A 26,061-nucleotide genomic window follows, 5' to 3' on the forward strand; every position below is an offset into this window, starting at 1 on the left:
TATACTTACTGAACCGCATCATTTATTGGAATTTGTCACACACGGGAAGGACATGGCACAAACAAAAAAAAAAAAAAATCCAACATGATAAAGGGCTTTATTCAAAAACTTTATATTATAAAATGCAAAGAAAAAATAAAGTCCACTTAAACGCGATCAATCACGCTACCCAACACGGCAGAAATTTATTGCTTCGGCGAGCTTTACAAAAAGGTTTCTCACGGTTGACATTGGCAGTAGAGCGGCCTTGGCTGACGGGTCGGGTTGAGCCCAAATGTGCTTTTTTTTTTTTTGCTTTCGTTTTAATCGTCCTTATCCTTGGCGCCGTGCTTCAGGATGCGCGTGAACTCCACGTAGTTGAAGTTGTTCTTCTTGTCGATGGGCGCCTCGCGGAAGAGCTCGTCCACTTCGTCTTCCGTGAAGCGGTCGCCCATCGTCGTGAGAAGCTCCCTCAGGTAATCTTCCGGGATGAAACCTGAAGGATCCCCACAATTATTTTTCGCCCCCCCCCCACAGATGCTTTTATCATTTTTATTTTTTAACCTGTGCCCTCTTCGTCGAAACAGGCGAAGGCATTCCTGATGACGTCCTCGGGGTCGGTGCCGTTGAGCTTCTCCCCGAACATGGTGAGGAACATGGTGAAGTTGATGGGCCCGGGAGCTTCGTTCATCATGGCCTCCAGGTAGTCGTCGTTGGGATTTTTACCTGCGAAGCGCGCGCACGCCAACGAACGTTTAAGACGTCGATTATGTATTTTGTCCGCCCTGCCCGTTCCCGACAGAGGCATTTCCTGGCTAATTATTTTTAACGATAACATTACGACATACGTGCACAGCGATGATAAAGATATTGCAGTCACCGTGATTTGACACGCGCGCAACGTCGAACTCGCAAAATCACGCCGATAAAATTTCTTACGAGTAGAAATACATAGATATTAAAAGAGTAGATGTACATAGATATTAAAAGACGTCGCTTTTTTTGTGAGTTCTTGACCAATGTTCCCTCTAAGCTGCGCAATTGTCGCACACGCAGCGCGCATGAAGCCCACTTCTACTTCCGAGTTGACCTGACACCACCCCCGCTCCGCTCTTAAAGGGGCACACTAATAATTACAAACAGAACACACACCCGCAACTTTATATGCGCGGGCATGACCGGTGGACCAACACCTATAATTTTAAAATCTGCGGGCATGACTGAGCTCACCTGTACATTTTTCAAATGTGAGTGACTTAAAAAAAAAAAAAAAAGTTTCTTTCGGCTTGTCCCGTTAGGGGTCGCCACAGCGTGACATCTCAGATGAATGCTCATAGTTGGTCGGGAACGTTTTTTTTTTTTGTTTTGTTTGTTTTTTTTTTATTTTTACGCTGGATGCCCTTCCTGACGCAACCCGTTCTTAGAGGCCCCAGTGAGATACCAAACCAATGCTCTGACCACTGAGCTATGGGGCCGGTCACTACGGGGAGTGACCGATATTGAAAATATTGGGACGAAAATGCAACAGGAAGGCCCAAAAAAAGAAACCTCCCTGAGTTCACGCGGCCGAGAAAGACGCCAGCGCTCACCCAGCGAGGCCAGCATGTCGTGGAGGTCCTCCTTGTCCACAAAGCCGTCGCGGTTCTGGTCGATCATGTTGAAGGCCTCCTTGAACTCCTGGATCTGCGACTGGTCGAACATGGCGAAGACATTGGAGGTGGCGCGCTGGGGGCGCTTCTTGGTGGTCTTGCCCTTTGCCCGTTTGCTCGACATCTTGACTCTTTCGATCCCTGCGCCGGGAAAAAAAAATTAAAATAAAAATTAAAAAAAAATTGATTTAAACTGTTCCCGACCGGCATTTCTGCACCGTCTTTGTTCCCCGGCCGGCGCATCCCGACGGTCGCTATAAATGGAAGTTTTCGCCGTCTTTCTAGATCACTGCCTCGCCGCGACACGCGCGCGGATGCCCTTATGAGGCCAGGTTGTCCAATGCGGACCTTACGCACGCCGAGGCGCTTGTGGAAAACTGGGGAAACGAGTGGAATGAGCCGCGACAGGCTCAGACATGACCGACCGTCATCGACTGGCTCGTCTTAGCGCACTCGTGCAAGTTCAAGTCATTCCTTTCAGGACAAATATTTATAGCCACGAGTTATTTAGGGTGTCAAACATCAAATTTTGTGTCCATAGATAAGATATTTTAATAGTTTTTGCAGTGATATATTCAGGATATTCACAGATAAGACCGGCACCCAAGTGGCAGATCTTTGACAGATGTGCCCCCCCCCCACCTTGCACAATTTAGTTTCAAATTACCTGTAAGAAAATAATTTCCATTACTTCTTTTAAGTTTATGGAAAATTACTGCTTTTCTTTTAAGATCATACCATGGAGCCATAGTAGCACCATGTTTAGGTTCCATAATCGCATTTTTTTTATACTGCTTTTTAAACCAATTTATAATGGCAAAACTCACAATTTAGGGGGACAAACATTGGTGACAAGAGGAGAAAATGAGACTTTGACAACAACTCAGCTCAGTTTAAACTTAATTACGTCAAACCAAATGTTACAGTAAAGTAGTCCGACATTTTGTGACAATTCTATTTACGAAAGTAGTAGTATCGGGTCAACTTCTGCTTTAGGCGTAAACAAAGACACACCTTCTTACTTCAGAAAAACATTTTTCTCCAATATTACGCACGAAAACGTAACAATTAACTCCAACTTCGTTTCACTTTGGAACTCCCAAATAAAACAAACGACGCAATTTTACAACCCCAAAGTGGAATGCGGGCAGGGCCCCGAATGGCACACCAACACCACACAACTCGAACTCGGTAGCTAACACACCAAAATCCATCTCCGTGGAACATATGGGCGTCCTAAAAATCAATACATGTCTAAATGTCGTATTTTTCGCTCATTATTTCAATTTGTCGACAAAAACGGATTGGCGACCGCCGCGAGGAGCGAACGACGGCTAGGCGGCTAACCGCCCCGAGTTCTTCTGCGTCGATCCCTCAAACAGAAGCATATTAACTTATACGAATGTAACAAATGGAAACGATAGTGAAAATATCTTTTAATTTTACGAATTAAATGTAGTCTTACCTGACGACAACAAGTGGTTCGGTATCACTTGAGATTGCTGGAGGAGTTCTTTTTACTCTCAACCACCGCCCTTCACTTCCTGACTTGTCATGTTGGCGTCTTGCACCCAGTCGGGAGGTACCAACTCAAATTAAACCTGGGGTGTGTTACGTGGCTTGGAAAACATTTATGCTTTTGATAAAATGAATACAACGCGGTTTTAGGTCAGATAAACACATTAAATACTTTTTATATTTCTAAAAACACGCCACATTGATACATTTATGCATGTTCCTGACCAAACATATTGATAGTTTGATTGCTAACTCCCCTATAAGAGAAATTGTAACGTTACCAATCTCCCTGCTACGTCAGTTGACGTTCGTGTGTATGTCCATATATGGAAAGAGGAGCTCGATCCACCATATTATGCAATGTCGGGCCATAAAAACAATAGATAAAGAATATCAAATCTCTGGGTCAAAACGTGTATTAAAAAAATACACCTACGTAACACAATTTTTAAATGTGATTTTCGTTGTTTTTTTTCCCCCCCGCTGCTATGTTTTGCTCTGCTTGTTGTTTTTGACCATATATGTTTCCCACGAGTAGTGGTAATAACGCAGGGAAAATGGTGATCGAAAAGTTAATAATAGATGGACAGACAACAGTTGTGGCACGGCAGTCATTGCTTTGCAGGGAGGAGGCTTACTAAGCCAGGAATTCAACATCAGGAACATGAGTCAAGAGGGGGGGAAGACGTCAGGAATTTTGGAAGCACGAACAGTGTTTACTCTTTATCAGTGGCCATTTTAAGTTTTGTTTAAAAAAAAAAAAACACTACACGAGGTTATTTTGCTACTGTTTTAAAAGTGTAGATAGTTTTCTTCATGTTGTTGTTGTTGTTGTTGTTGTTTTGGGTTGGAGGTGTGTGAGGGCGGGATGGTCACTTTGTCGACATCTAGCGGACGGAAATTAGAACTGCAACACGGGGCTGAAGAACGTTAGAATTTTTTTTTAGCATTCCGGGAGAAAATTAAAAGATTTCACTAAGTTACTACATCAAATCGGGGAGTATCCAATGGAATTATTCAATTCTAAACATAAAGTAAACTAGCTTGCGATGTATTACACATTTATGACCTCATTCGGCTTGCTGATCCGCTCAGTTAAAATTTTTCATGTCATTCAAATGTGAATTTTGTGTCATTTATGTTACATTACATGACTTATGTATGTCCTGCCCGCTTGGTGACGTTGGCTGGCACGAATGAGAGTGGAACCCGATGCTTTCATGGCCCGAGGAGACAATGCGGCGTAACAATAGCTACGCCGGCTAAAGTTAGACGCGGCACATCGCCACGCAGCTGAGATTTTGCGATAAGCTATAAGCTAAAGACAAAAATAAAATAAAAGCTCCCCGGGGGAGTTAAGGAAGAGGCACAGACATTGTGGTGTTTACAACAGCTGCACATAACCATAAGTAGCTAGCTAATAGCATTAGCCAACCATTAGCCAGCATTTTTTGCACTTTGGCCAACTCATTAGATTAAATAACGACATATGGTACTACGCATTACAATAAGTAGACACGAGTGATGGCGAAGAGGTAAAGTGTGATGATAAACATAAACCCCAGATGTAACTATATTTACTGTGACACGTGAAATTCAGTTACAATACATTGCAGTCATTACAATGCTAACGTTGTTAAAATGTAAATTTGATTAGTAGATTGAATGGTTCGATTTGGGTTTACAGGACTGGCGGGAAAAGCGTTCCTGTTCCCTTTTATCATCATCTGTCGAGATTAGCGCTTTTACTTTTTGTTTTATCGCGCAGCGCTGAACTTGTTTTTACACTTGAAAGTGGAGCTGAATCTACTTTGACTGATGTTGAGGTTCGAAACAAACGCTGTCGTTCACCTGCTTATCAGGCGCCGGTTGCTTATTGGACGGCGACCTGCGACCCCCGCGCAGTCCCCGCCTGGCTGGGCTATATTTATCCCCGCCGTGGCCTTAAAAGGTTGCGGCTTCCACACGGACATTCTGTCCAGGGGGGGCCTCAAATTATTTTGGTTGTGTGCACCGCGATCTTTTCCACCTACCTACAGTACCTACCTTCCGCGCTTCCCTACTTGACATATTGTGGAATTGTCCTGAGCAGGTGACTTGTAGCGGTGAGGGGGTAAGTGGCGACTGTCCCGTGGACGCAGAAAGGTGAGTTTCTCGTTCCGAGCGTGAAGCATGTGAGATGTCTGCCCGTATACGACTGGACTGCTAAATTAACAATACATGTTCGGCGTGGAGGAACATGTTCTGATAAAGCTCTCGAACGCTAACCCAGCAGGGGAAACAAATCGGCAGGCACCGCCAAGCATGTCCGGCTCGGTACCGTTCTACCGCAAGTACCGCCGCGGCTACGACCGGGGATACCGGTACCAGTCGGGCGGCAGGTACGCTGCGAGCGCCAGCGGCGGCAGCGGTGGCACCAGAACCAGGGGGTAAGATGGATGAGGTTCTCCGCCATGGTCCACCCCCTCTTAACGCCATTCCCTGATTGGAAGTCCATCCTCACTTGGGATCATCCCCGTTCCATTGCATCCTTCCCTCACCTGAACTTTTCTGCCTGTTGACGTCACGTAGGCGGAGCTCATTTGCCTTTGCTCATTCGCATGGAAACAAACTTCAAAAATCGACTAACCTTTCATAATTTTTGATTCTTTGTCCTTGATTTCTAGCAAAAACAATTCAGAAATAAATCTTACGGCTCATTTTTAGTTCCCAGTTTTGCCTCAGGAGTAGAACATAGTTGTCCTATTAGTGATGACTAAGACCAAACTGGTGCATGAACCTTAAGTTTGATTTCAAGGATTTTCGTGATGGCGCAATGCTTTTCGGCGTTGAACCTTCGGGTCCCGGCCCCTCGGAGGATGCTCCCGACAGCCTACACGGCAATCCAATCCGAAGGAGCGCATCGGATATCTTTAAATACATTTGCTCGGAGCGTGCGAACAGCTCAGGGGGGTTAAGGTTTTGTTAGCGCCACCCGATCCTCCCCACGGGCACCCCACCTGGACCCCAGGGTGAGGAAAGGGGAGCTTACGATGCAGCAACCAAATGCTACGTCGTCATTTGTAGCTGTGGACAGTGGCCAGAAACCCCACCGGAGACAAGTGACCGTCTCAGTTCCACTAACATACCGCATGACATAAAACCTGCACTGGATGGGGTCTGGGACTTTTTTGGTCATTTCAATTGTACAATAGCCTCAAAGTTATTGAACGTTTCCTGTATTTGGGGGCGGAAAATGTGCAACAAGTTATCACGGAGTGCATTGGTTACATTCGTGTGGAACAGGGATCTTCAATTCAAAACCAGAGGGGTCCGGATGCAAAGGTTTTCTCAGGGCGAAAGGTCCAAAGTGTTTCCATTCGCGCAGCCGACCTGTCAAACAAAATTGAAATTTCAAAGCCACAATTTTGCAACAGATGAGATAAAACAGTTTTGTGTTGATTTATGGAAGAATAAAAAAGTTATTGGTCCATCCATTATTTTTTTTAAAAACTCAGTTTTCCCAGTCTAATGCCGTAACGTTTGAACAAGTCATCAGTCCCACAAATCTTAAACAGAACTCCTCTTGGTCCCGATACAGACCAGAGTTCGACATTTGAAGAAACCCGTTGTAGAGTCTACACGAATGTAACTTCAGGAATGGACCAATCTCGTACCTAAAGTATATCCCTTATGCCTCAGGCTTGATTGGTCCTCACAATCTGGATTGGACCCGCTGACGAAGGGAACTAAGCCCTCCTACTTAGCTGTGGACCGTGAGAACCAAATCATCGGCTACGTGGTGCCCATCTTCAGGACCAGGTACCATCTTCTGTCTTCAGTCTTGAGGGGTTGTCATACGTGGTGCCCGCCGCTAAGTCGATTCTCTCCCATCAAGCCAAGAGTTTGCGGCGGGATATTCGGACAAGACAAAACTGCGGGACACTGCCGCCTATATGGAGAGCCGCGATGTGTTCACCAGCGGTCTGGAGATGGAACGGTCGGAGCAGATCTCCAGGAAGGAGGCCATGCGTGAAACGGCCCAGCGTATCTCGTTTAATAAAACGGTCAGTGGTGGCTTTGGGCGAGAACTGGGGTACACTCTAGACTGGTCACCAGCCAATCATAGGCAACACGCAAACCAACAATCAGTCACTCTCACATTCACACCACTGGACAATTAATCTAGTTTGAATGTGGCAGAAAGTCGGAGTATCTAGACAACGTTCAAAATTCACACAGGAAGGCTATATTTGAACCCTCAATCGAAGAACTTTGAGGCAGACGTGCATACCACTAGACTACCGGGGTCAGCGGCAGCTTGGCGAAGATCTCGCCCACACACAAGGGAGACATTAATATCTCTGCGTGATGCAGCCATTCATTAAGCTCGGAAACGTGACTCCGCTGTACTTGTTTGTCCCGGCCAGACGTGCTGGAGAGTGATAAATTCTTCAGGCATTCCAAAGAAGCGCCATGTTTACCCCCCCTGGGTCTTTTTGTGTCTCATTAGCCAAGGCTTGTCCAGGCTATTCATAGGTTGTTACGGGTCTACCAAATATCCCAGTTCAGTGTTGAATATTTTCTTTTTAGGAAAATGCAAGAAGTGGGAACTGCCTTGATTTTGATGCTACCGTCCTGCCAGAAGTATTTTGCTAAGCCATGATGTCCGTAAGCCAGAGGCTGAGCTGCACAGTGTTTGTCGCCGGAGCAGCTGTGGCTAGAGAGTGAAGCTAGCTAAATGGAACTACAGCAAATTATGCTGTAGACACTTCCTTACCCTTACTGAATATGGTCCTTGTTCTGGAAACAAAAATCCAAATACATGTGCTGTACACCCCTATGTTAACAACACCCGCCGGATCTACCAGAGCTACCTTTTCCCGTCGACTTCTTAATGAACGGAGTACAAAGAAGTGCTTCCCAGTGATTCAATTTTTGGAGTCAGTTCCTACCAACCTTTAGGTGGTCGGTGACCCACTGATTTGGATGGAACACCATTGATAAAAACATTTTCAGGATGTAGCATCAGGTCATGACAAGTCATTCTTTTGGGTGGGATTGGATGGGCCGTTCCCGCTTCTTTTTTGTTGCAGGTCCACGAACACGAGGAGCACTTCAAGCGCATGAACGAAGACAGCCTGATGCACGGCCCGGAGTTCATCATCAAGCCTCGCTCGCACACCGTGTGGGAGAAGCAGTGCGTGAGGCTCCACTGCACCATCAGCGGCTGGCCAGACCCCCGAGTCGTTTGGTAGGGAGCGCAAAAGCCTCTCAACATCCCGCCCAGTCATTTCAAATCCGAAATTTGAAAGTTCTATTCCTTCTTCCTCCGGAAAGGTACAAAAATAACGTGGCCATCGACCCCCTTGCCAATACCGGCAAGTACAAAATCGAAAGCAAATACAGCGTGCACTCACTGGAGATCAACAGGTAGGTGCTGACTGCAAATGAAGACTTTGTTCATGTAATAAACATAGACTCACAAACATAATCGGTTGCAGCTTTTGGGAACACCACAATACTAACGAGGTGTCATCTAGAGATCGGAAACCGAATTGTTTCAGATACTTGGAGCATAATGTCGCGGTCGGCACCCGGTGTCCGTGACATCACCAGCCGTGTCTCTTTATAGCAACGGTATTCCTGGCCGGGAGTCCGAGAGCCGCTTACAGTCGTGGGCTTACATACTTGGTATTATTTACACGGCGGTGGAGGGATACAGGAGGGGGGTTTAAGGGTACGACGGAATGAGCGTATTACCAGCGCCGTTTATCTGACGTTCTCTTCTTTCCAGGTGCGATTTTGAGGACACGGCCCAGTATCGCGTCTCGGCCATGAATGTCAAGGGGGAGGCGTCGGCCTTCGCCTCGGTCGTCGTAAAAAGTAAATCAGCCCAAAACATGCTCGTGCCGTATACCGACATCCCGGCCTCGGGATGCCGCTGTGATTAGGCGGCTTTTGTCCGACATGCGGCATTCGACATATGGCAAAACACCATCTCGCGTTTCGAACGCAAAATAAACATAGTCACCGCTGTCATCACACAGGGTTTAAAGGGGAAGTGGACGAGTTCCTGCCCGCACCGAGACGTACGTATAAACTCATTTGGTCTCTGTAAGATTTGATTTTACTGTACGATAATGTTTCACTGAAGCCACTGGTCAGCTACACCTGCACGAATCAGGTGCCAGACAAGAGCCGTAGCAAGTCCCTAAAACGTGGTATAAACTCCCAGGTGAATGCAATCATAACGCTGCCCTTAGATGGCAACAGTTCCTAGAATAACTGCCACCCTTTCATTTTTTTTTCTTTTTTTTTTGACGAAAATGATAATACAGTATCATTTTGTTATTCACTTGATTCCGTTGTTTCCCGGTTGCTGCTGCAGGGACCGTTGTGAAAGGTAACCGGGTCACGTGGTTCTGGTGTGGCTAACATCACGAAGCCACTACATATGTGCAGCATGGTTGCCATCGGTATTCTTTAACCCATCACTAGTCCCACTAGGCTGTAGATTTAATCAGGCTCCATTCGTCATTTAGCTGTACGATTATGAAATTAACCAATGTCATTCGTAGTTTAGATTATCATTATTATTATCATCCGTTTTCACCCTTGGTTTGTGGTGGCCCCGATAGTTTAATGCATGACAATACCTAGTTTGACCACCTAGTAGTTTTTTGCGTCACCGTTTAGCTAAAGATGGTTTTCTCTGGGGTTCTTTCTCCTAGTGGGACCCGTGTCCGAGTATGGCATCACCTTCCAGACCCACATGGTCGACAAGTTCGGCGTGTCCTTCGGCAGGGAGGGTGAGACGATGAGCTTGGGGTGCACGGTCATCATCCACCCGGCTCTGGACCGCTACCAACCTGAAGTGCAGTGGTACAGAGACGGTAGGTACGCCTTGGCTTGGATTTTTGGTTGACTTTAACGTGATTTTCGCAACTCCTCCTCAATTCAGGCGTTCTGCTGTCACCGTCCAAGTGGAACCACATGCACTGGAGCGGTGACCGGGCCACACTAACCCTCACACACCTCAACAAAGAAGACGAAGGGCTCTACACACTCCGCGTCTCCACCAAGTCTGGATCCAAAACCTACTCTGCCTACGTTTTTGTGAGAGGTGAGCCGGCGTGAAAAACTGAGGGGGAAAAAAAAAAAAAATCTTATAATTCTCGTGGGAAATACCGGTAGTTTTGCTTTTTTTGTGCGGTTAAGTGGTTTAAGAGACCCAACACAAGTTGTCCTTGCCAGTTTTTCCGTACTTATCGTGTGTGGTGTACTCTTGAGATCACATAACAGCACATTACAATGTCTGGTGCGGTACCAACACTGACCTCTGAGAGGAAACACGAGCAGAGCAAATCAAGGCTAATGGAAAACACAAAGAAGAAACCAAAGTCATAAATATTGAACAGGTTTATCATTTATGATTGTCAGTGATTGGCAGATCCATTTTCCAACCAGATCGGGGGCGGTAGATTGAATCTCAACACACCCCACACCGCAGCATAATCGCTCGGGGTAATCTTTCAACAACTTGTGCCACATTCAACGAACAAAACGTTTGAGCATGAGCTCGTGGTTTTAAAATATCTTCGCTCGAGACGGAATAGCGTGGAAAAAGAGCGAAGCTTATCATGGCGAGCCTCCCCCCTCCTTGGAGACCATCTGACCTTTTCCATCCTGTCCCAGGTAATCCACAGCGGGAACGCCGGAACACTCGTCAGTCTCTGTCGTGGTTTTCTCCAGTCACACTATTTTAAGTGGACTTGGTTGTGGAACGGCTCCAATGAGATAATCCAATAACTGGAATATCAGGCCCAAAGGGACCCAAAGGGGTGCTCAGTTTCTTGCTCATTAGTGCAGGATTAATTAAAACTTAATTAACCATTGGTTGACGATCCAAAGGCAGCAAGCGAGACGACTTATCTTTCTGCTCTACCTTAGATGCTGACGCCGAGGTGGAAGGAGCGCCAGGGGCCCCCCTGGATGTGTGCTGCCTTGATGCCAACAAGGACTACATCATAGTCTCCTGGAAGCAGCCGGCAGTCGACGGTGGCGACTCAATCCTGGGTTACTTTGTAGACAGGTTCGAACCTATATTTTCTGGAAAACCAAAACCTCTTCCCGACCCAGATCCTAAACCTAGCCCTCATCCATACTCTTATCCTGTGACAAAATTGAAGATATGTGCATTAAAAAATGCTAGTATGCATTTTCATGCAACACACGCAGGTGTGAGGTTGGGACAAGCCACTGGATCCAGTGCAACGACACCCCTGTCAAGTTTGCCCGATTCCCGGTCACCGGATTGGTCGAAGGCCGTTCCTATATTTTCCGTGTGCGCGCCGTCAACAAGAGTGGCATGAGCCGTCCTTCCCGGGTGTCCGAGCCCGTGGCCGCCATGGACCCGGCTGACCGCGCCCGCATGAGAGGTACCATGCTTTGGACGCTCTATTAGACCAACGACTGCACTGAGTCGCCATCTTCTCTTTGCCAGGTACCTCTGCTCCTTGGACTGGCCAGATCATCGTCACAGAGGAGGAACCTGCAGGTTTATAAGATCAGCAAAACCTTTGTCCAGGTTAGTTTGTCCAAATCTTGACTCATTCCTCATTAATCTTTGGCCAGAGGGTATTGTTCCTGGCAGACCTCGTGAACTGCAGGTGACAGAAGCAACCAAGAACTACTTGGTGCTCAGCTGGAAGCCCCCTGGCGAGAAAGGCCTGGAAGGTGTCATGTACTATGTGGAGAAGGTAACTGAACAAGTGAAGCGCTAATCAAAACAAAGTCACATGAACATCAAGCTGGTCAGTTCAGTTCTGCTTGCCTCAGTATGCTTTGGAACGGGAAATCCTGATGTGACTAGTCTGACAACCGAGGGGAGCCAGGATGAGATGGAGAGCTGTGTCAGTTACGTAAATGGCGTCAGATCTCATCTCAGCATTGCGAAAGTGTACCCTGCCAAAGAAGACAGGTGATGTGGTACAGTCAGTCGTATGTGCTGACACCATAGGAAATACCAATGACTTTAAATCCTCTCTGTTTGCCAGAGGTTGGAGTAATTCACATACGTATGTTCAAGTCATAAATTAACTTTCAAGTCTTGACCTTCAACTTTTAAACGAGTCCCAAGTTATAAAAAGTCAAGTCGAGTCTTGATGATAGGAAGCCTGAAAGTGACTGAGGACATGTTAGGTCAGGTGGAGTTGAGCCCAAAGCCCATTCCAGTACCCTTTGATCCCAAAGAAAACTGGCTGGTGGAGCTGAAAAGATCATTTCGGTGATTTCTTTCCTGTCCCTTAAGTGTGTCTCAGGCACAGACAGCTGGCAAAGGGTGAACACCGAGATTCCGGTCAAGTCGCCTCGTTTCGCACTGTTTGACCTGGCCGAGGGAAACTCCTACAGCTTCCGCGTCCGTTGCTGCAACGCCGCCGGGGTCGGCGAACCATCCGACCCCACTGAAGCCACCACGGTCGGCGACAAGCTCGGTCAGAGAAAGCCCCGGTTGCATGTACAGCCGAAGAGCTGCGCTCTTGAGTGTGACAATGGGAAAATGTTTGAATCCGCAGACACTCCATCTGCTCCGAGCAAAGTGGTCCCAACGAGGAACACGGACACGTCGGTGGTGGTTTCCTGGGAAGCGTCCCATGATGCCAAAGAGTTGGTGGGCTACTACATCGAGGCCAGCATCGTGGGCAGCAATGTCTGGGAGCCGTGCAACAACAAACCCGTCAACGTGACCAGGTCAACCTTGAATTGTGTAACTTTGTTCAATTTTCAACGATGGAAACACATATGGAACTTGCTTAGTACCTAGCTTACCTTCTCGGTAGAGGTTTAACTTATGTCCAAGCTGATCGAGATCTCCTAAATTTGATTCAAGTACTTTTAACTCTAACAGTGCAATTGTCTTTTTAGGTTTATCTGTCACGGTCTGATGACCGGAGAGAAGTATGTGTTCAGGGTGAGGGCCGTGAACCCCGCAGGACTCAGTCAGTTCTCTCCGGAATCAGAGCCTGTGGAGGTGAAGGCTGCGATCGGTGAGGAGAATGAGCACAAAGATATCTTTGAAGGGATCTTCGAAGCTATGTTTATCTACGTTTATAGCATATGTGATATCGAAGATGTGGCATCTGATCACCTGTGTTCTCTTGAGTCACATTGCACTCCCACACTGTTCCACTCCGCCGTGGTTGCACTCTGCCACTCTGTCACTTTTTATTGTCTGCTCTGCCCCACCAACATCCACCCAAACCAAACCAAGCACCAGCTCCCTGCACAGCCCGAAGCGGGTCAGGACTTGTAGACTTCCTCTAATTTGGGTCAGTGCGATCCAATTCAGCGGTGGTTACAAACCAGCCCGAGAATCACACAACCAGCATCCTTCCTTTCCCTTTCCCCCGTTTCCCTCGCTCGTCCCGGGCACGAGATGGTTCGGCAAAGCCACCCCTCGGTGTTCAAGGTACCAGCGCACAGAACCCCATCAGCACCAGGCAACTAACAACTTTCTCCGTTGAACCCTTTCGCATTTACCTGCATGTTTCAACCGTGCTAATCAGGGGTTTTCAGGGAGAGGTGCTGCAGCTTGAGAAAAACAGAAATACTTTTAAGCGTTCTTGTTCCTATGGTGGGACAGCGGATTTTATTTTGACGTCAGAATCTACTCTGATTCTCCGTTTCTGCTACCTTTTAAAAGATAACTTTTGCATTCTAGTTAAAGAAGTTCGTTTTAGTCTCTGAAAAAGGCAAATCGATTTAAAAACTTGAAGTCCTTTTGGTGTCAGAATCAAATATTTACAATTAACATTTCAATTTTTTTCAAATTAAAATGAGAATATTTGAGTTGGATTCTTTTAAAGTTAAATTTGAAACTGACTGTAAATAAGGTGACTGCACTTATTTTTTGTAAACGTATCGTGTATATTATATATATATATATATATATATATATATATATATATATATATATATTGATTACGTTGTCATCTACTCCCTGCAAGACCTCTTCTAAACCCCCTTCAGCTACAAACTTAACACATTTTGAGTCGTAACAAAAACCTGTCATATTTGTTTTCCCTTTCTGAAGCACTTTTGTTGTACTAATGCCGATGTAAGCCCTGCTAGCGACATGCTAATTGGTAAAATTCTGTCAAACGACTCAGAATTCTTCCAATGAAACCCGTGTCAATGGGAACCCCATCAGCATCGACGACGGTAATCCGCCTGCGAATACAAAGCAAGCCCTGGGGCAAATAGCGAAAACGCACCCCAGGGACGTTTATAATTAGCTACTAGACCACAAACCTTGATCCAAAACACTTCGTCATATCATTTCACACGCATTGTATTCTCAAAATACATACATGGCGTACAGATAATTTGATTGCCCGCAAAACTCTTGTGTAACTTCTTGACCGGACAACCTCGGCTAAACTTAGCGGCCCCTGCGAAGTACAAACCTTGACCGTCAATCAAGTTCCGTCACTTCACCAACTTCGTCGAAATCGATTCACTTTTCTTTTAGGCAGAGATTTGGCGTCACCTAGTGGAAGTGTAGGCGTTCCAGTAAAAGTACAGAAAAACGTTTTTTGGTGTGAATAGTTTGGGATAGGTTTCGCGGGGAAAAAAAATACCAAATTGGTGAATTTGGGACTAGTGAAATGCAAATATGGGGATTACTGTCTTGTGTTTGCACGTTTTCATCTTGTCCTCACATGGATGTCACTTGTTGGCCATCTTGTCTTCATTGTCCCTCCCAGTCAGATGAAGACATCTTTTAGGTTCTTATTTACTGTTTGTTTGTTTTTTTTAATCCTCTAAATTGTAACTGTATTTATGTGCTTGTATTTAAAAGTGCTTCTCTTGATTCTCTCTGCTAACTCCTTGTAGGGGGCGGCATCCCTCATGGTGTGTTGCCGGAGACGGGGCCGGGGGGTAACCAGGGTCAACTAACCGCGCACAGGCCACACTGGACGGGCGCGCATGACACTGTCCAGATCCTGGCTGACACAAAAAGCAAAGCTCAGGCCGACCCCGAGCTCCCCGTGAGGGGGCCCGGGGCGGCGGCGGCGGCGGTGGTGGCTAGCTCCGGCCCCTCGGACTGTAACAACAAAGGGTCAGAGAGGGGCTGCGCGAACCCGATTGCGGCGAACGAGCCGCCCTCAGAGCCTCCGCCAGGCTTACTTTGTGAAGCACTTACTGACATAGCAGCACACTTAGGCACGCCTTGCGCCGAGGGGCCAGCTGAAAAGACAGCCCGTAACCCCCCAGGGGTCAAGCAGGCATGCGAGTTGTCAGTAGATGCTTCTGCTAACCGGGAGCCGGCGGGGCCGGACGCACGGGCTGAAAATGAAGGTGAGCACCGCAGAAGGGTGGGAAGTGCAAAAACTCATCTCCCCAACAGCTCGCCAATCAAACAATTTTTTCTTTATCCACTTGCTCAGCGGTGGCAGACCTTGTATTTGAGTAGAAATCCAGATACTTGTGTAAAAAAAATAGATGTTAAAAGTATGTACACACTCTGTTTTTTCAAACCAAAGAGTTAGCTAGCGTTGACTTGACTGCTATGCTAACAAGACATCATATTTGTGTAGCTTTGATAATTCTCTCTTGACGTGTCTCTATACATCATGCCTACTTTGACAAAGTCCGAAGTAGAAAGTAGCCAGAGCTGCCTGTTTTCAGTTTTAGGGAGTAAACACCTACTCAGCTAAAGTACACATACCTGAAAGATGTACTCAAGTTGCTTCTATTTCGCACCACCGCAAATAAAGAGCAGGCGGTGAACTGTGTACTGTGACGTTCTCCGGGCAGGTAAGTCATCGTGAAACCCCAACTGATGGACTCTAACTCCCAAGCCGACACGCTTAGACCTTGTGCTGGCTTTCCACAACCTTCCCGCTCGGGGTGGTGTTTTGTTGCCCCAAAGTCTCTTAAGGCACCCCCCCACCACCACCACAACATCAATGTCAGATTATCCCACACTACTAGTAACCACCTGCAACCCATTTAGGTGAAATCTGACATCAACTAACTGCACCAAGCCCCCCAAGTACCGTTTACCTTTTCGCTGAGGGTCTGGCTGATTTGATTGCGCGTGTGTTACCTCAGCGTCGCCTGCGCCGCCATTCGGCATCAGCGTGCTGGAGTGCGTACGTGACTCCATGGTGCTGACGTGGAAGCAGCCCACCTTCATCGGAGGCGCCGATATCAGCGGGTACTTCGTGGACTACCGCGAGGTCGTCGATGGCGTGGCGGGAGAGTGGCACGAGGCCAATATCAGAGCGGTCAGCGAGCGCGCCTACAGGGTGAGTTCAAAAACAGGTTTGGTGGTGCTTCTGTTTTGGCAGAAAGGTTCCAAAGTCATGTCTGCCTCGCAGGTTTGAGGCTCTCAGCTCTTGGCTTCCTGTGTGGCGTTTGCATGTTGCTTTTGTGGGTTTTATCCGGGTACTCCGGCTTACTCCTACATTCCAAAAACTTCCATGTTCGGCTCAGTGAAGACAGAAATAGGTTCATTAAGACTAAAACTTGATCGGATTTGATTTTGTGCGGGCAGGTGACCGACCTGAAGGAGAACAAGAAGTACCAGTTCCAGGTTCGGGCGGCAAACATTGCGGGCGTCGGCATCCCGTCCCTTCCGAGTGAAACGTTCCTGTGCGAAGAGTGGACCATCGCGGTTCCAGGTGCGAGGATCCACGCCAAAACCGATAGGCCGCTGATGTCCGCACAACAAAAAAACATTTCTGTCTACGACCAGATCACTGAATGAATTGCAGGAGGAAATACTCTGTGACTCATTCGGGACATGTGTGCTCTTATTTTGATGGTTTTTTTTTTTTTGGGACACTAGGACCTCCTCACGATCTGCAGCTGCGAGAGGTCCGAGCCGACTCCATGGTGTTGCTTTGGAGACCTCCAGTGTACCAAGGGCGGAATCCCGTCAACGGCTTCTACGTAGATATGAAGGAGGCCGAAGGCCCAGAGGAAGCTTGGAGAGGACTCAACACCAAGGCCTCGCAGAACACCTTCTTCAAGGTCAACCTCAGAGCGCTGATAGCGACTAAAGTTCAAACACTTCTCGGCGCTCAGTGAACGCAGCAGAGACGATAGGAATTTTAAAGGATCTTCTTGGTTCTGCAGGTGAAGAACCTGAAGGAGGAAGGGACGTACGTATTCCGCGTGCGAGCTCAGAACCAAGCCGGCGTGGGGAAGACCTCGGACATCTCCGAGCCTGTCCAAGCCGTGACCAGGCCGGGTATGAAAACAACGCGACTATTAGTCGTGGCTCGATGCTTAGAATCATCGCTCATCCCATCGCAGGCACCAAGGAGATCGCGGTGGACGTGGACGATGACGGCATCATCTCTCTCAACTTCGAATGCGCCGACATGACCCCTGACTCCAAATTCGTGTGGTCCAAGAACTACGAGGACATGGACGACTCGCCGCGCCTGACCGTGGAAAGCAAAGGGAACAAGTGAGAATTTCACCAACGGACTCGCCAACGAATAGCCGCTCATTCTGGTGATAATTATCATTTTTCCGTCCAGATCCAAACTCACGTTCGAGTCCCCCGGAGAGGAAGACATCGGTATTTATTCATGCCTGGTCACCCACACCGATGGCGCTTCATCCAGCTACACCATCTCACCCGAAGGTGTGAAACTTGCCACGTATTGTTACATTGTGCTTTGTTTTTGACACTGAAACTTAGGGTAGCTAATAACATTTAGTACTCTTTTAAAAACCCCAAAAGTGAAACCCGCTCCAAGTACAACTGTGCTGCATTTTCGCACGAACTGAAATGAGTTTTTTTTTTTGAACGTGTTGCTTGTGACAGAGTTGAAGAGACTGCTGGAGATCAGCCGTGATCACAAGTTCCCCAGTGAGTTCCTCCACAGCACCGCTTGCAGGTAGACGTCGGTATAGTCGGTCCTCTTCCTCAGTCTCCCGCCTTTCTCCTCCGTCCTGGTTAGCTATCCCGCTCAAGTCCGATTTGGCCGTGGAGATGCTGGAGAAGGGCAGAGTTCGCTTCTGGCTGCAGGCCGAGCAGATTTCGGGGAACGCCAAAGTGGACTACGTGTTCAACGACAACGTGGTGACTCAAGGCGAGGTCGGTCCGCGATACTGGCGGCCAATCCCTCTTTTCGAATCCGTCTCTTGCGACGTCTCTGCTGTTTTTTCTGTTGTCAGAAATACAAGATGAGCTTTGACAAGAACACGGGCGTGGTCGAGATGATCATGGAGTCTCTGATGCCGGAGGATGAAGGCACCTTCACCTTCCAGATGCAGGACGGAAAAGCCACCAACCAGTCCAGTTTGGTACTCATAGGAGACGGTAGGGGATCCATTCACAAATCCAACACCTTGCCAGATCTCGTCAGAAACACATCTAGTGCTGTAACTATCCAATCGTCGCCCCATGTATGATGATTATGAGTATTTTTACTCTTATCTTATTACTAGCATTCATTTTATTCTCATTGATGAGGATGGACCTCAATGCTTGGACTGTGTCCGAACCCTGGTGTGCAGAACTTGACGGCTGAATGCTAACCGGTTAGCAACGGTATTAGCAATAGCGTGCTAACTGCCATTTTGCTTTTTCAGTGTTCAAGGATCTGCAGAAGGAATCGGAGTTCCAGAGGAAAGAATGGTTCCGAAAACAAGGTTTACTTTGCGTTCATATCCATAAATTTTCATTTTATGTTCCCAGTTTTTCATAACTCCATATTTTTATGTTCCAGGTCCTCACTTTATTGAGTATTTAGGCTATGAGGTCACTCCAGAATGTTGTGTGGTGCTGAAGTGTAAGGTAACGCTGAGCTTTTCTTTTTTTAAATGTTAAAATTGTATTTTTGCACAACTGTAAAAATATTGTACGATATTTCCCGCCGTATTCAAGGTGGGGAACATCAAGAAAGAGACGTCGGCGGTCTGGTACAAGGACGGGCGGGAGATCAAGGCGGACCAGAATCTGGCCTTCACCGAGGGCGTCCTCAAACTGGAAATTGCGCAGGTACGGAGAACACGACATCAATTTGAAATGATATCGATAAATATTATCGATCGTTTTGGGGATATTGGAATCCTGAAGACGTACGACTTCAACCTGAATAAAAACAAACGCTTGGTCCACACATTTTTTTTTTTAATTTAAAGGAGGTTTATTAAGAATGAAAAAAGTAAAACCCTTTTATTATGATAACATATTAATGTAATAAAAATTATCATAGCATATATTGATACTGTATATAATATACTTCATCAAAAAAAATGTGTGTAATTTATTTACTTTCTACTTATTATTAAGCTTTAGCTAATATTGAATCATATACACTGTGTATCTTTACACCAAATTTTAATGTATTTTTTTATTTAAATATAAGAATAATAATAACGTTATATGGTAATATAATCATCATTACGGGAAATAATTCACTTAAATATAAACAAACACGGGTTGAAATGTTGAATTTAGTGTATGTGAGTTATTGATAATTATCTATTCTCTTGTGATACTAATAATCATGTTACAACCATAATCATAATGGTCAGTTCCTGATATAAGTAGTCCATCATAATTTCATTATTATCTGTTCTCTCTCTCTTTCTCACTCTCTGCTTTCCACTTCTCGCTCGCCCCATTCCACGCCGCTAATGTTGCTAATGCTAACACAGCTGCTGTCACATTGTTTCTCCCCCAATGCAGCCCGACCCCCCCGCCGGCTCTGCGGACGACCACCCCGTGAGGACGCTTAAAGTTGGCATCACTTGCTATTTTATTTTATTTTATTTTATTTTATTTTTTGCTTGCTCGCTCACTTTACGTTTACATTTTTTTAAAAAAAAATATCAATTCTCAGATAATCCTCGTTTGCTTGCTCGTTCATTGCTGCTTTCCATGCAAAAACTCATCAGAGCGTTATCATTTTATTTTATTTTTTTCCTTTTTATGGCGTCGCGGACGTTCCCCCCTGCGTCATACCCACGATGCATTGCCCTCTTCCCCGACAGATTTCCAAGAAGGACGCCGGCGTGTACGAAACGGTCTTGAAGGACGACCGGGGAAAAGACGCGTCCAAGTTAAATCTGACGGACCAATGTAGGTTTTTTTTTTTGCGATCTTCCGAATAAATCAACCGTGAATTTGACATTAGATCCAGAATATTAAGCGAGATATATTTTATGTATATATATATATATATATATATATATATATTTTTTTTTTTTTTAAATAACAATTTTCCCAATAGCTCATTGCTAGTTTTTCTTCTGCATTGTTACCACACGGTCTGGTTAATGCTACACACAAGCTAGTAAGCTAATAGATGTTACCTGGTTGTAGCTAGCCAACAGCTAAAATGCTAACACAATGACAATCTCATATTTTAATAACATAATACTACCCCTGACGCTGTCGACTCAACGTGTTTTCATCCAGGTTTCAAGAACCTGATGAACGAAGTCTTCAACTACATCGGTGAGGTGAAACCCCGCGTCGGAGTCCAGTTCCGGTGACGTTCTCCCGCCCCCAAAGGAACCACTTCAATCGTGACGTCGCGTTTTACAGCTAACTCGTCCACGCCGCTGAAGATCACGAGCACGGACCAGGGAATTCGCCTCTACACCTTCGTCAGCTACTACAACGACCTGCTGCCCGTCACGTGGCATTACAAGTGCGTTGGCCTCGACTCGACCCCCCCTAAAAAAAACTAGTCTAAAACGGGATCCCCCAAACCCGACAGAGACTCGGCCGTCGCCTTCTCGGAGCGACTGAAGAGCGGCGTGGTGGGCGATCAGCTGTGGCTGCAGATCAGCGAGCCCACCGAGAAGGACATGGGCAAGTACGCCATCGAGTTCAACATCAACGAGGGCGGGGGCGGCCTGAGGAGGACCGTGGAGCTGTCGGGTCAAGGTTGCTCTCGCTTCCTGTTTTTATTTTCTATTTCTCTTCAACGCCTGAGTCGTCTCACCGGCGTCTGCTTCCTCTTTTGCAGCCTATGAGGACGCGTTGGCGGAATTCAGGAGACTCAAGTGAGTCCGGTAGTTTCGCTGGTGTCCGACTTCAACACCTGTGAAAGTATTTCTCAATCCGTGTCATGTGTTCCCTTCTTCAGAGCGGCCGCCATTGCAGAAAAATGTAAGCAGCTTTTCAGCGATTCCCCAAATCATTCATTCATTCATTCATTCGTCCCTTTAACATTCATCATTGTCCTTCTTCACTTGTTCATTCTTTCATTCATCCTCACATTCATCCACTCATTCACTTTTACATGTTCATCCGACAGTCGCTCATCAAGCGTCCATTCATTCAAAACTTTTAAATTCATTCATCCACTCATCCAACACATTTCCCCATTCATTCATTGTGTGTATTTGTCCACTGCTGCATAGTTCATTCATTCATCCATTCATTTATTCGTTCATTCATCGTCACGTACCCCTTCATTCGTCCCTTTAACATTCATCATTGTCCTTCTTCACTTGTTCATTCTTTCATTCATCCTCACATTCATCCACTCATTCACTTTTATGTGTTCCTCCGACAGTCACTCATCAAGCATCCATTCATTCAAAACTTTTAAATTCATTCATCCACTCATCCAACACATTTCCCCATTCATTCATTGTGTGTATTTGTCCACTGCTGCATAGTTCATTCATACATCCATTCATTTATTCGTTCATTCATCGTCACGTACCCCTTCATTTGTCCCTTTAACATTCATCAATGTCGTTCTTCACTTGTTCATTCTTTCATTCATCCTCACATTCATCCACTCATTCACTTTTATGTGTTCATCCGACAGTCACTCATCAAGCATCCATTCATTCCCCAAATTTAAATTCATTCATCCACTCATCGATCACATTTCCCCATTCATTCATTGTGTGTATTTGTCCACTGCTGCATAGTTCATTCATTCATTCATACGTCTGTCACTTACCCCTTCATTCGTCCCCTTAACATTCATCATCATTGTCCTTCACTTGTTCATTCTTTCATTCATCCACTCATTCACACTTACATGTTCATCCGACAGTCACTCAAGCATCCATTCATTACCAAATTTTAAATTCATTCACACACTCATCGATCACATCTCCCCACTTGTTCATTGCGTGTATCATTCGTCTGCTGTCGCATAGTTCATTCATTCATTCATTCATTCATCACAATTCCTCATCCATCTACCTATCCACTTACAGTAACTATTCATCCATCCATCCACTTAACCCATCCATAAAGTCATGCATTCATCCGCTTATCCACCATTCATCCGTCGCTTCCCACAGCGGAAATTTCCATTTGTCCTTGGACTTGAGTTCCCCCGTTACCGTTTTAGATCGCGCCCGAGTGGCAGGAGGCCTCCCCGACGTGGTCACTATCCAGGAGGGCAAGGTGAACATCAGTCCACCCGAAAAACCTCACTCCGGACCCTTGTGCAACTAGCGGGAATCTAACCCCGTCTCCGCCTCCCGCCAGGCGCTCAACCTCACCTGCAACATCTCGGGCGATCCGCTGCCCCAGGTGACGTGGCTGAAGAACGACCGGGAGCTGACGTCCGACGGGCACTGCGTCCTCCGCCTGGAGTCGGGCAAGTTCGCCAGCTTCACCATCACGGCGGTGAGCACGGCCGACACGGGCAAGTACAGCATCCTGGTGAAGAACAAGCACGGCACGGAGAGCGCGGAATTCACCGTAAGTGTCTTCATCCCCGAGGATGTGGCCGGCCGCAAAAAGTGAGCGCGCCCGCCGGCGACGAAGGGGTCGGTCGGGTTCGTGGTTTTTGTCTTGAAATCGGCGCCGCCGAATACCCTACCTCGTCGGGAACTTGTCGGATGTGTTAGCGACGCGTTTCAAATGTTTGGATCTAGGGGAGAATGTCTCACTATTTGTTTGTAATACCTATGTGGACTAATTGTTGTATTTTATTTATTTTTGTGTTAGCACACCGCAACACGTAGCACGATAGCGAGTGTTCATCCACGTTTTACCATTTTTCTCCAAAGTGGGTCAGAACTTCCGACGCTCAGAGCACCGCTAAATATGGCCCTACTTTCAAAATATTAAAAAAAATGCCACCGCGGCACGACGTCGGATTTTCACCGTCTCGCTCGCTATTTATGACTCGGGAAATTCATACGGGTCGAAGATTTGAGGTGGAACGTCGCAGCAAAAAAAAAAAACAACAACAATCTTTCTCACAATATTTATCTGATGGTCTCCAAACTTGCAGATCGCTATAACGTATAAAATAGGTTACGGACAAACCACATCGAGTCATATGTCATATGAAAGCCCATAACGAGGGCTTTGCATTTGCGTTATTATTTTATCAATGCGCGATTATGTATGGCCGCAATCACCACAAAACCTTCAATCGACACATAACCACTTGCGATTCACCGCAGGTCTGCGTCTGAGCAAAAGTCTGACGGCACTTGTGGTAAAATGGCATAAAACATGATCATGTTCACCAGATTATTTTGTGTGTGTCACTTTAAATGTTGTGATCGCCAACTTCCACTTTGTGCCCACCCAATATGAAGACCACCACGGCGACGGAAGCCCCCCTTCACCCTCAGTTTTTTGTGCACGTACCGTTTTGTTGTTTCACGATTGAACTAATGATGGTAATAAAACAAAGCATGGACCTCCCCCCCCCTACCCAAACTCATCTGCGAGTTGCTTCAGTTTTTCGTGAAACCCCCTCCCAGACACCTTTACACCACCCACACCCTCCACTCCGATTCTCATGGATTTGGACCACTTGGAGAACCCGACCCCCCACCCCCACCCAGCATGCCCACCACTGTTCTCCAACCCTAATCCAAATATTTGCTTATTTAGTCCCCCAATCCCCCCCAAAACATCTTGGAATATTAAATTGTTCCACAAGAGGTGCTAGTGAGTCGGAGAATGAACGGGAGCAGGACCCAATCTGAAGGTTTCCCGATTTTTTTTTGGGGGGGGGAGAGGTCCAGGAGACGTCTTTGTTCATCCAGTTATGAGGGGCGTGTCCATCAAATTTCGTGGCAATTAGTGAAACTGGTTTAGGGTTAGCGTCGGCCTCGTAGTTCTGAGGACCTATGCACCCCGCCTCCTGCCCGTCGACAGCTGGGGTGGGCTCCGGCACTCCTCCGCGACCCTCGTGAGGATAAGCGCCAAAGAAAATGGATGCACGGATGGAGTGAGTTTTTACCCACCTGGTTCTCGGCGCCGCAATAAAAAACTAAAAGCGGACTCGTAGACCACGTCCGCCGAAGTCCAGTCAGGGAATGACGTCGGATTAGTCTCCATCGACATCCAGCGAGCGGGAAAAACGGACGCAGCCGCTGCGACCGGTCGGATCGCGGCGAAGTGGGAACATCCAGCACGCAAACTTTGAAGACTTTTTTTTTTTTGAATTGATTTAATAAAAAAAAAAAAAACTCCTTTGGCTAATTCGGTGCGGGAGGGTAAGTAGAGGAACTCATTTTTTGTGTGTATTTGAGGTTTTTATGAACATGTCGGTTTCCATCATTTAGTTGGAAGTGATCGAGGGAACGCCCGACCTGGGCGTGACTTCGTACTGGACTGACGCCGAGGGTAATGTGGTTTTTGGTTCCAACACCCCGGAGGACAAGATGAAAACGGCCGTCACCGGGATGAGAAAAGGTGCCCCCCCCCAACCTCCACCGCTATCTTGACGCTAGCGTTGCGACAAAAATGTCTCCCTCCCGTCCCAGAATCCGTGGCGGCAGCGGACAAGATGGATGACCTGAAGGAGAATCCGCGAGAAAACAAACGAGTCACTGCTGAAAACGACGTTGGTGACCAAATAGATCGAACGGATTCAGCTGAAGTACAAAACAAAGCTTAAAAACTAAAAAGACGGTGGCGCTTTCGGATTCAAATGACCCAACTCGGGCGTCTTTTCAAAATAACGAGACGTCGTCGGTCTGATTTTTTTTCAAGTTATGGATGCTATGCTAGCATTTAAATCAAGTCCCAGCTAAAGCTAAATTTTGTATGGTTAGAAACCCAAACAACTTTGCCAAGGGATGCCCCCACTAGCTTAATGCTAACGTAAAATGGGGAAGAAAAAAAAAACGTAGACTAGCAAGTAAGGAATATTTGAACACAAGTGGTGCGTCAACATATATAGACAGACAATTTGACTAATCATAGGTATACCCTCCGAGAAGAAACGATAACTATTTCCGCATTTTATAGGCTAATTAAACTCTTCTTCGTTTATGTCTACTGGCTGTATTATAACGCCCGCTGGTGGCAAAGGGGGTTACGATGAATTTATCACAATGCCTGAATGATTTAGCTTGATTATGGTACTATTAGATCCTTGTATAAATTACAATATTACAGCGTGCCATATTGCTTATTTACTACTTTTTTTGGAGGGGGGGGTTGCTGGAACGAATTAATAGAATTTCCATTCATTTCAAAGGGAAAAGATGATTTAGAGTTACAAAGACTCACATATCAAGGCACTACTATATAATCTTTTATCAGGAGGTGCTGCATATTATATACGGTAGTCCAATATAAGAAAAATACATATTTCCACGCAGCTCGTTCACTTTTTACACTTTGTTTCTCCTGGTTTGCTTTGTTGTGCATCATGTTTCTCTTTTTCACCACACCAATAAATTGCATTCAACATGAAACGTTCGGGATCATTTGGCGCTTTCTTAAGCAAGCGTGTGGGGGGGGGGGGGGAATTAATATTGAAACAAGATGAAAATACATCCCACGTACCCGATTCTGGAACTGGATAACGCTAAATTCGTAAATTTTTGCTCGCGTGTGCCAGCATGTGTTTGTTTGAATAAATCTTTAATTACCAACGTATTGAATACTTAAAAAATACTAAGACCTCGATTTTGAACGAGAAAGTGACAATACAATTTTATTTCATTA

The 26,061-nt window shown here is 46.2% G+C and overlaps 2 protein-coding genes across 9 annotated transcripts; one reads left to right on the forward strand and one right to left on the reverse strand.

Annotated features, from left to right (window-relative positions):
- Window positions 1-280: 280 nt before the first annotated feature.
- Window positions 281-3,246, reverse strand: myl12.1 (myosin, light chain 12, genome duplicate 1). Its single transcript, XM_061806020.1, has 4 exons — window positions 3,094-3,246; window positions 1,569-1,769; window positions 544-705; window positions 281-475 (listed from the first exon to the last, which is right to left on the reverse strand). The coding sequence occupies exons 2-4, from the start codon at window positions 1,750-1,752 to the stop codon at window positions 303-305; spliced, it is 519 nt and encodes a 172-aa protein (XP_061662004.1). The 5' UTR covers window positions 1,753-1,769; window positions 3,094-3,246; the 3' UTR covers window positions 281-302.
- A 152-nt stretch (window positions 3,247-3,398) lies between these two features.
- Window positions 3,399-25,787, forward strand: myom1b (myomesin 1b). 8 transcript variants are annotated; one of them, XM_061805998.1, is made up of 40 exons: window positions 3,399-5,575; window positions 6,828-6,947; window positions 7,024-7,192; window positions 8,222-8,379; window positions 8,466-8,558; window positions 8,923-9,011; window positions 9,176-9,217; window positions 9,860-10,021; window positions 10,090-10,251; window positions 11,079-11,220; window positions 11,367-11,566; window positions 11,632-11,685; window positions 11,763-11,887; window positions 12,439-12,622; window positions 12,704-12,878; window positions 13,053-13,174; window positions 15,024-15,488; window positions 16,245-16,441; window positions 16,690-16,816; window positions 16,984-17,168; window positions 17,274-17,388; window positions 17,454-17,610; window positions 17,684-17,790; window positions 17,974-18,018; window positions 18,110-18,246; window positions 18,327-18,471; window positions 18,744-18,803; window positions 18,881-18,948; window positions 19,039-19,152; window positions 19,846-19,896; window positions 20,151-20,238; window positions 20,578-20,616; window positions 20,707-20,812; window positions 20,882-21,051; window positions 21,134-21,170; window positions 21,254-21,276; window positions 22,484-22,539; window positions 22,624-22,839; window positions 24,669-24,798; window positions 24,870-25,787. In XM_061805998.1, the coding sequence occupies exons 1-40, from the start codon at window positions 5,367-5,369 to the stop codon at window positions 25,001-25,003; spliced, it is 5,178 nt and encodes a 1,725-aa protein (XP_061661982.1). In that variant the 5' UTR covers window positions 3,399-5,366; the 3' UTR covers window positions 25,004-25,787. The 8 variants fall into 8 exon arrangements, with proteins under 8 accessions (XP_061661982.1, XP_061661983.1, XP_061661984.1 ...); XM_061805999.1 differs by having other exon boundaries at window positions 19,846-19,881; XM_061806000.1 differs by lacking the exon at window positions 19,846-19,896.
- Window positions 25,788-26,061: the final 274 nt, after the last annotated feature.

Source organism: Syngnathoides biaculeatus, chromosome 19, assembly GCF_019802595.1.
Source record: "Syngnathoides biaculeatus isolate LvHL_M chromosome 19, ASM1980259v1, whole genome shotgun sequence".
NCBI lineage: Eukaryota > Metazoa > Chordata > Actinopteri > Syngnathiformes > Syngnathidae > Syngnathoides > Syngnathoides biaculeatus.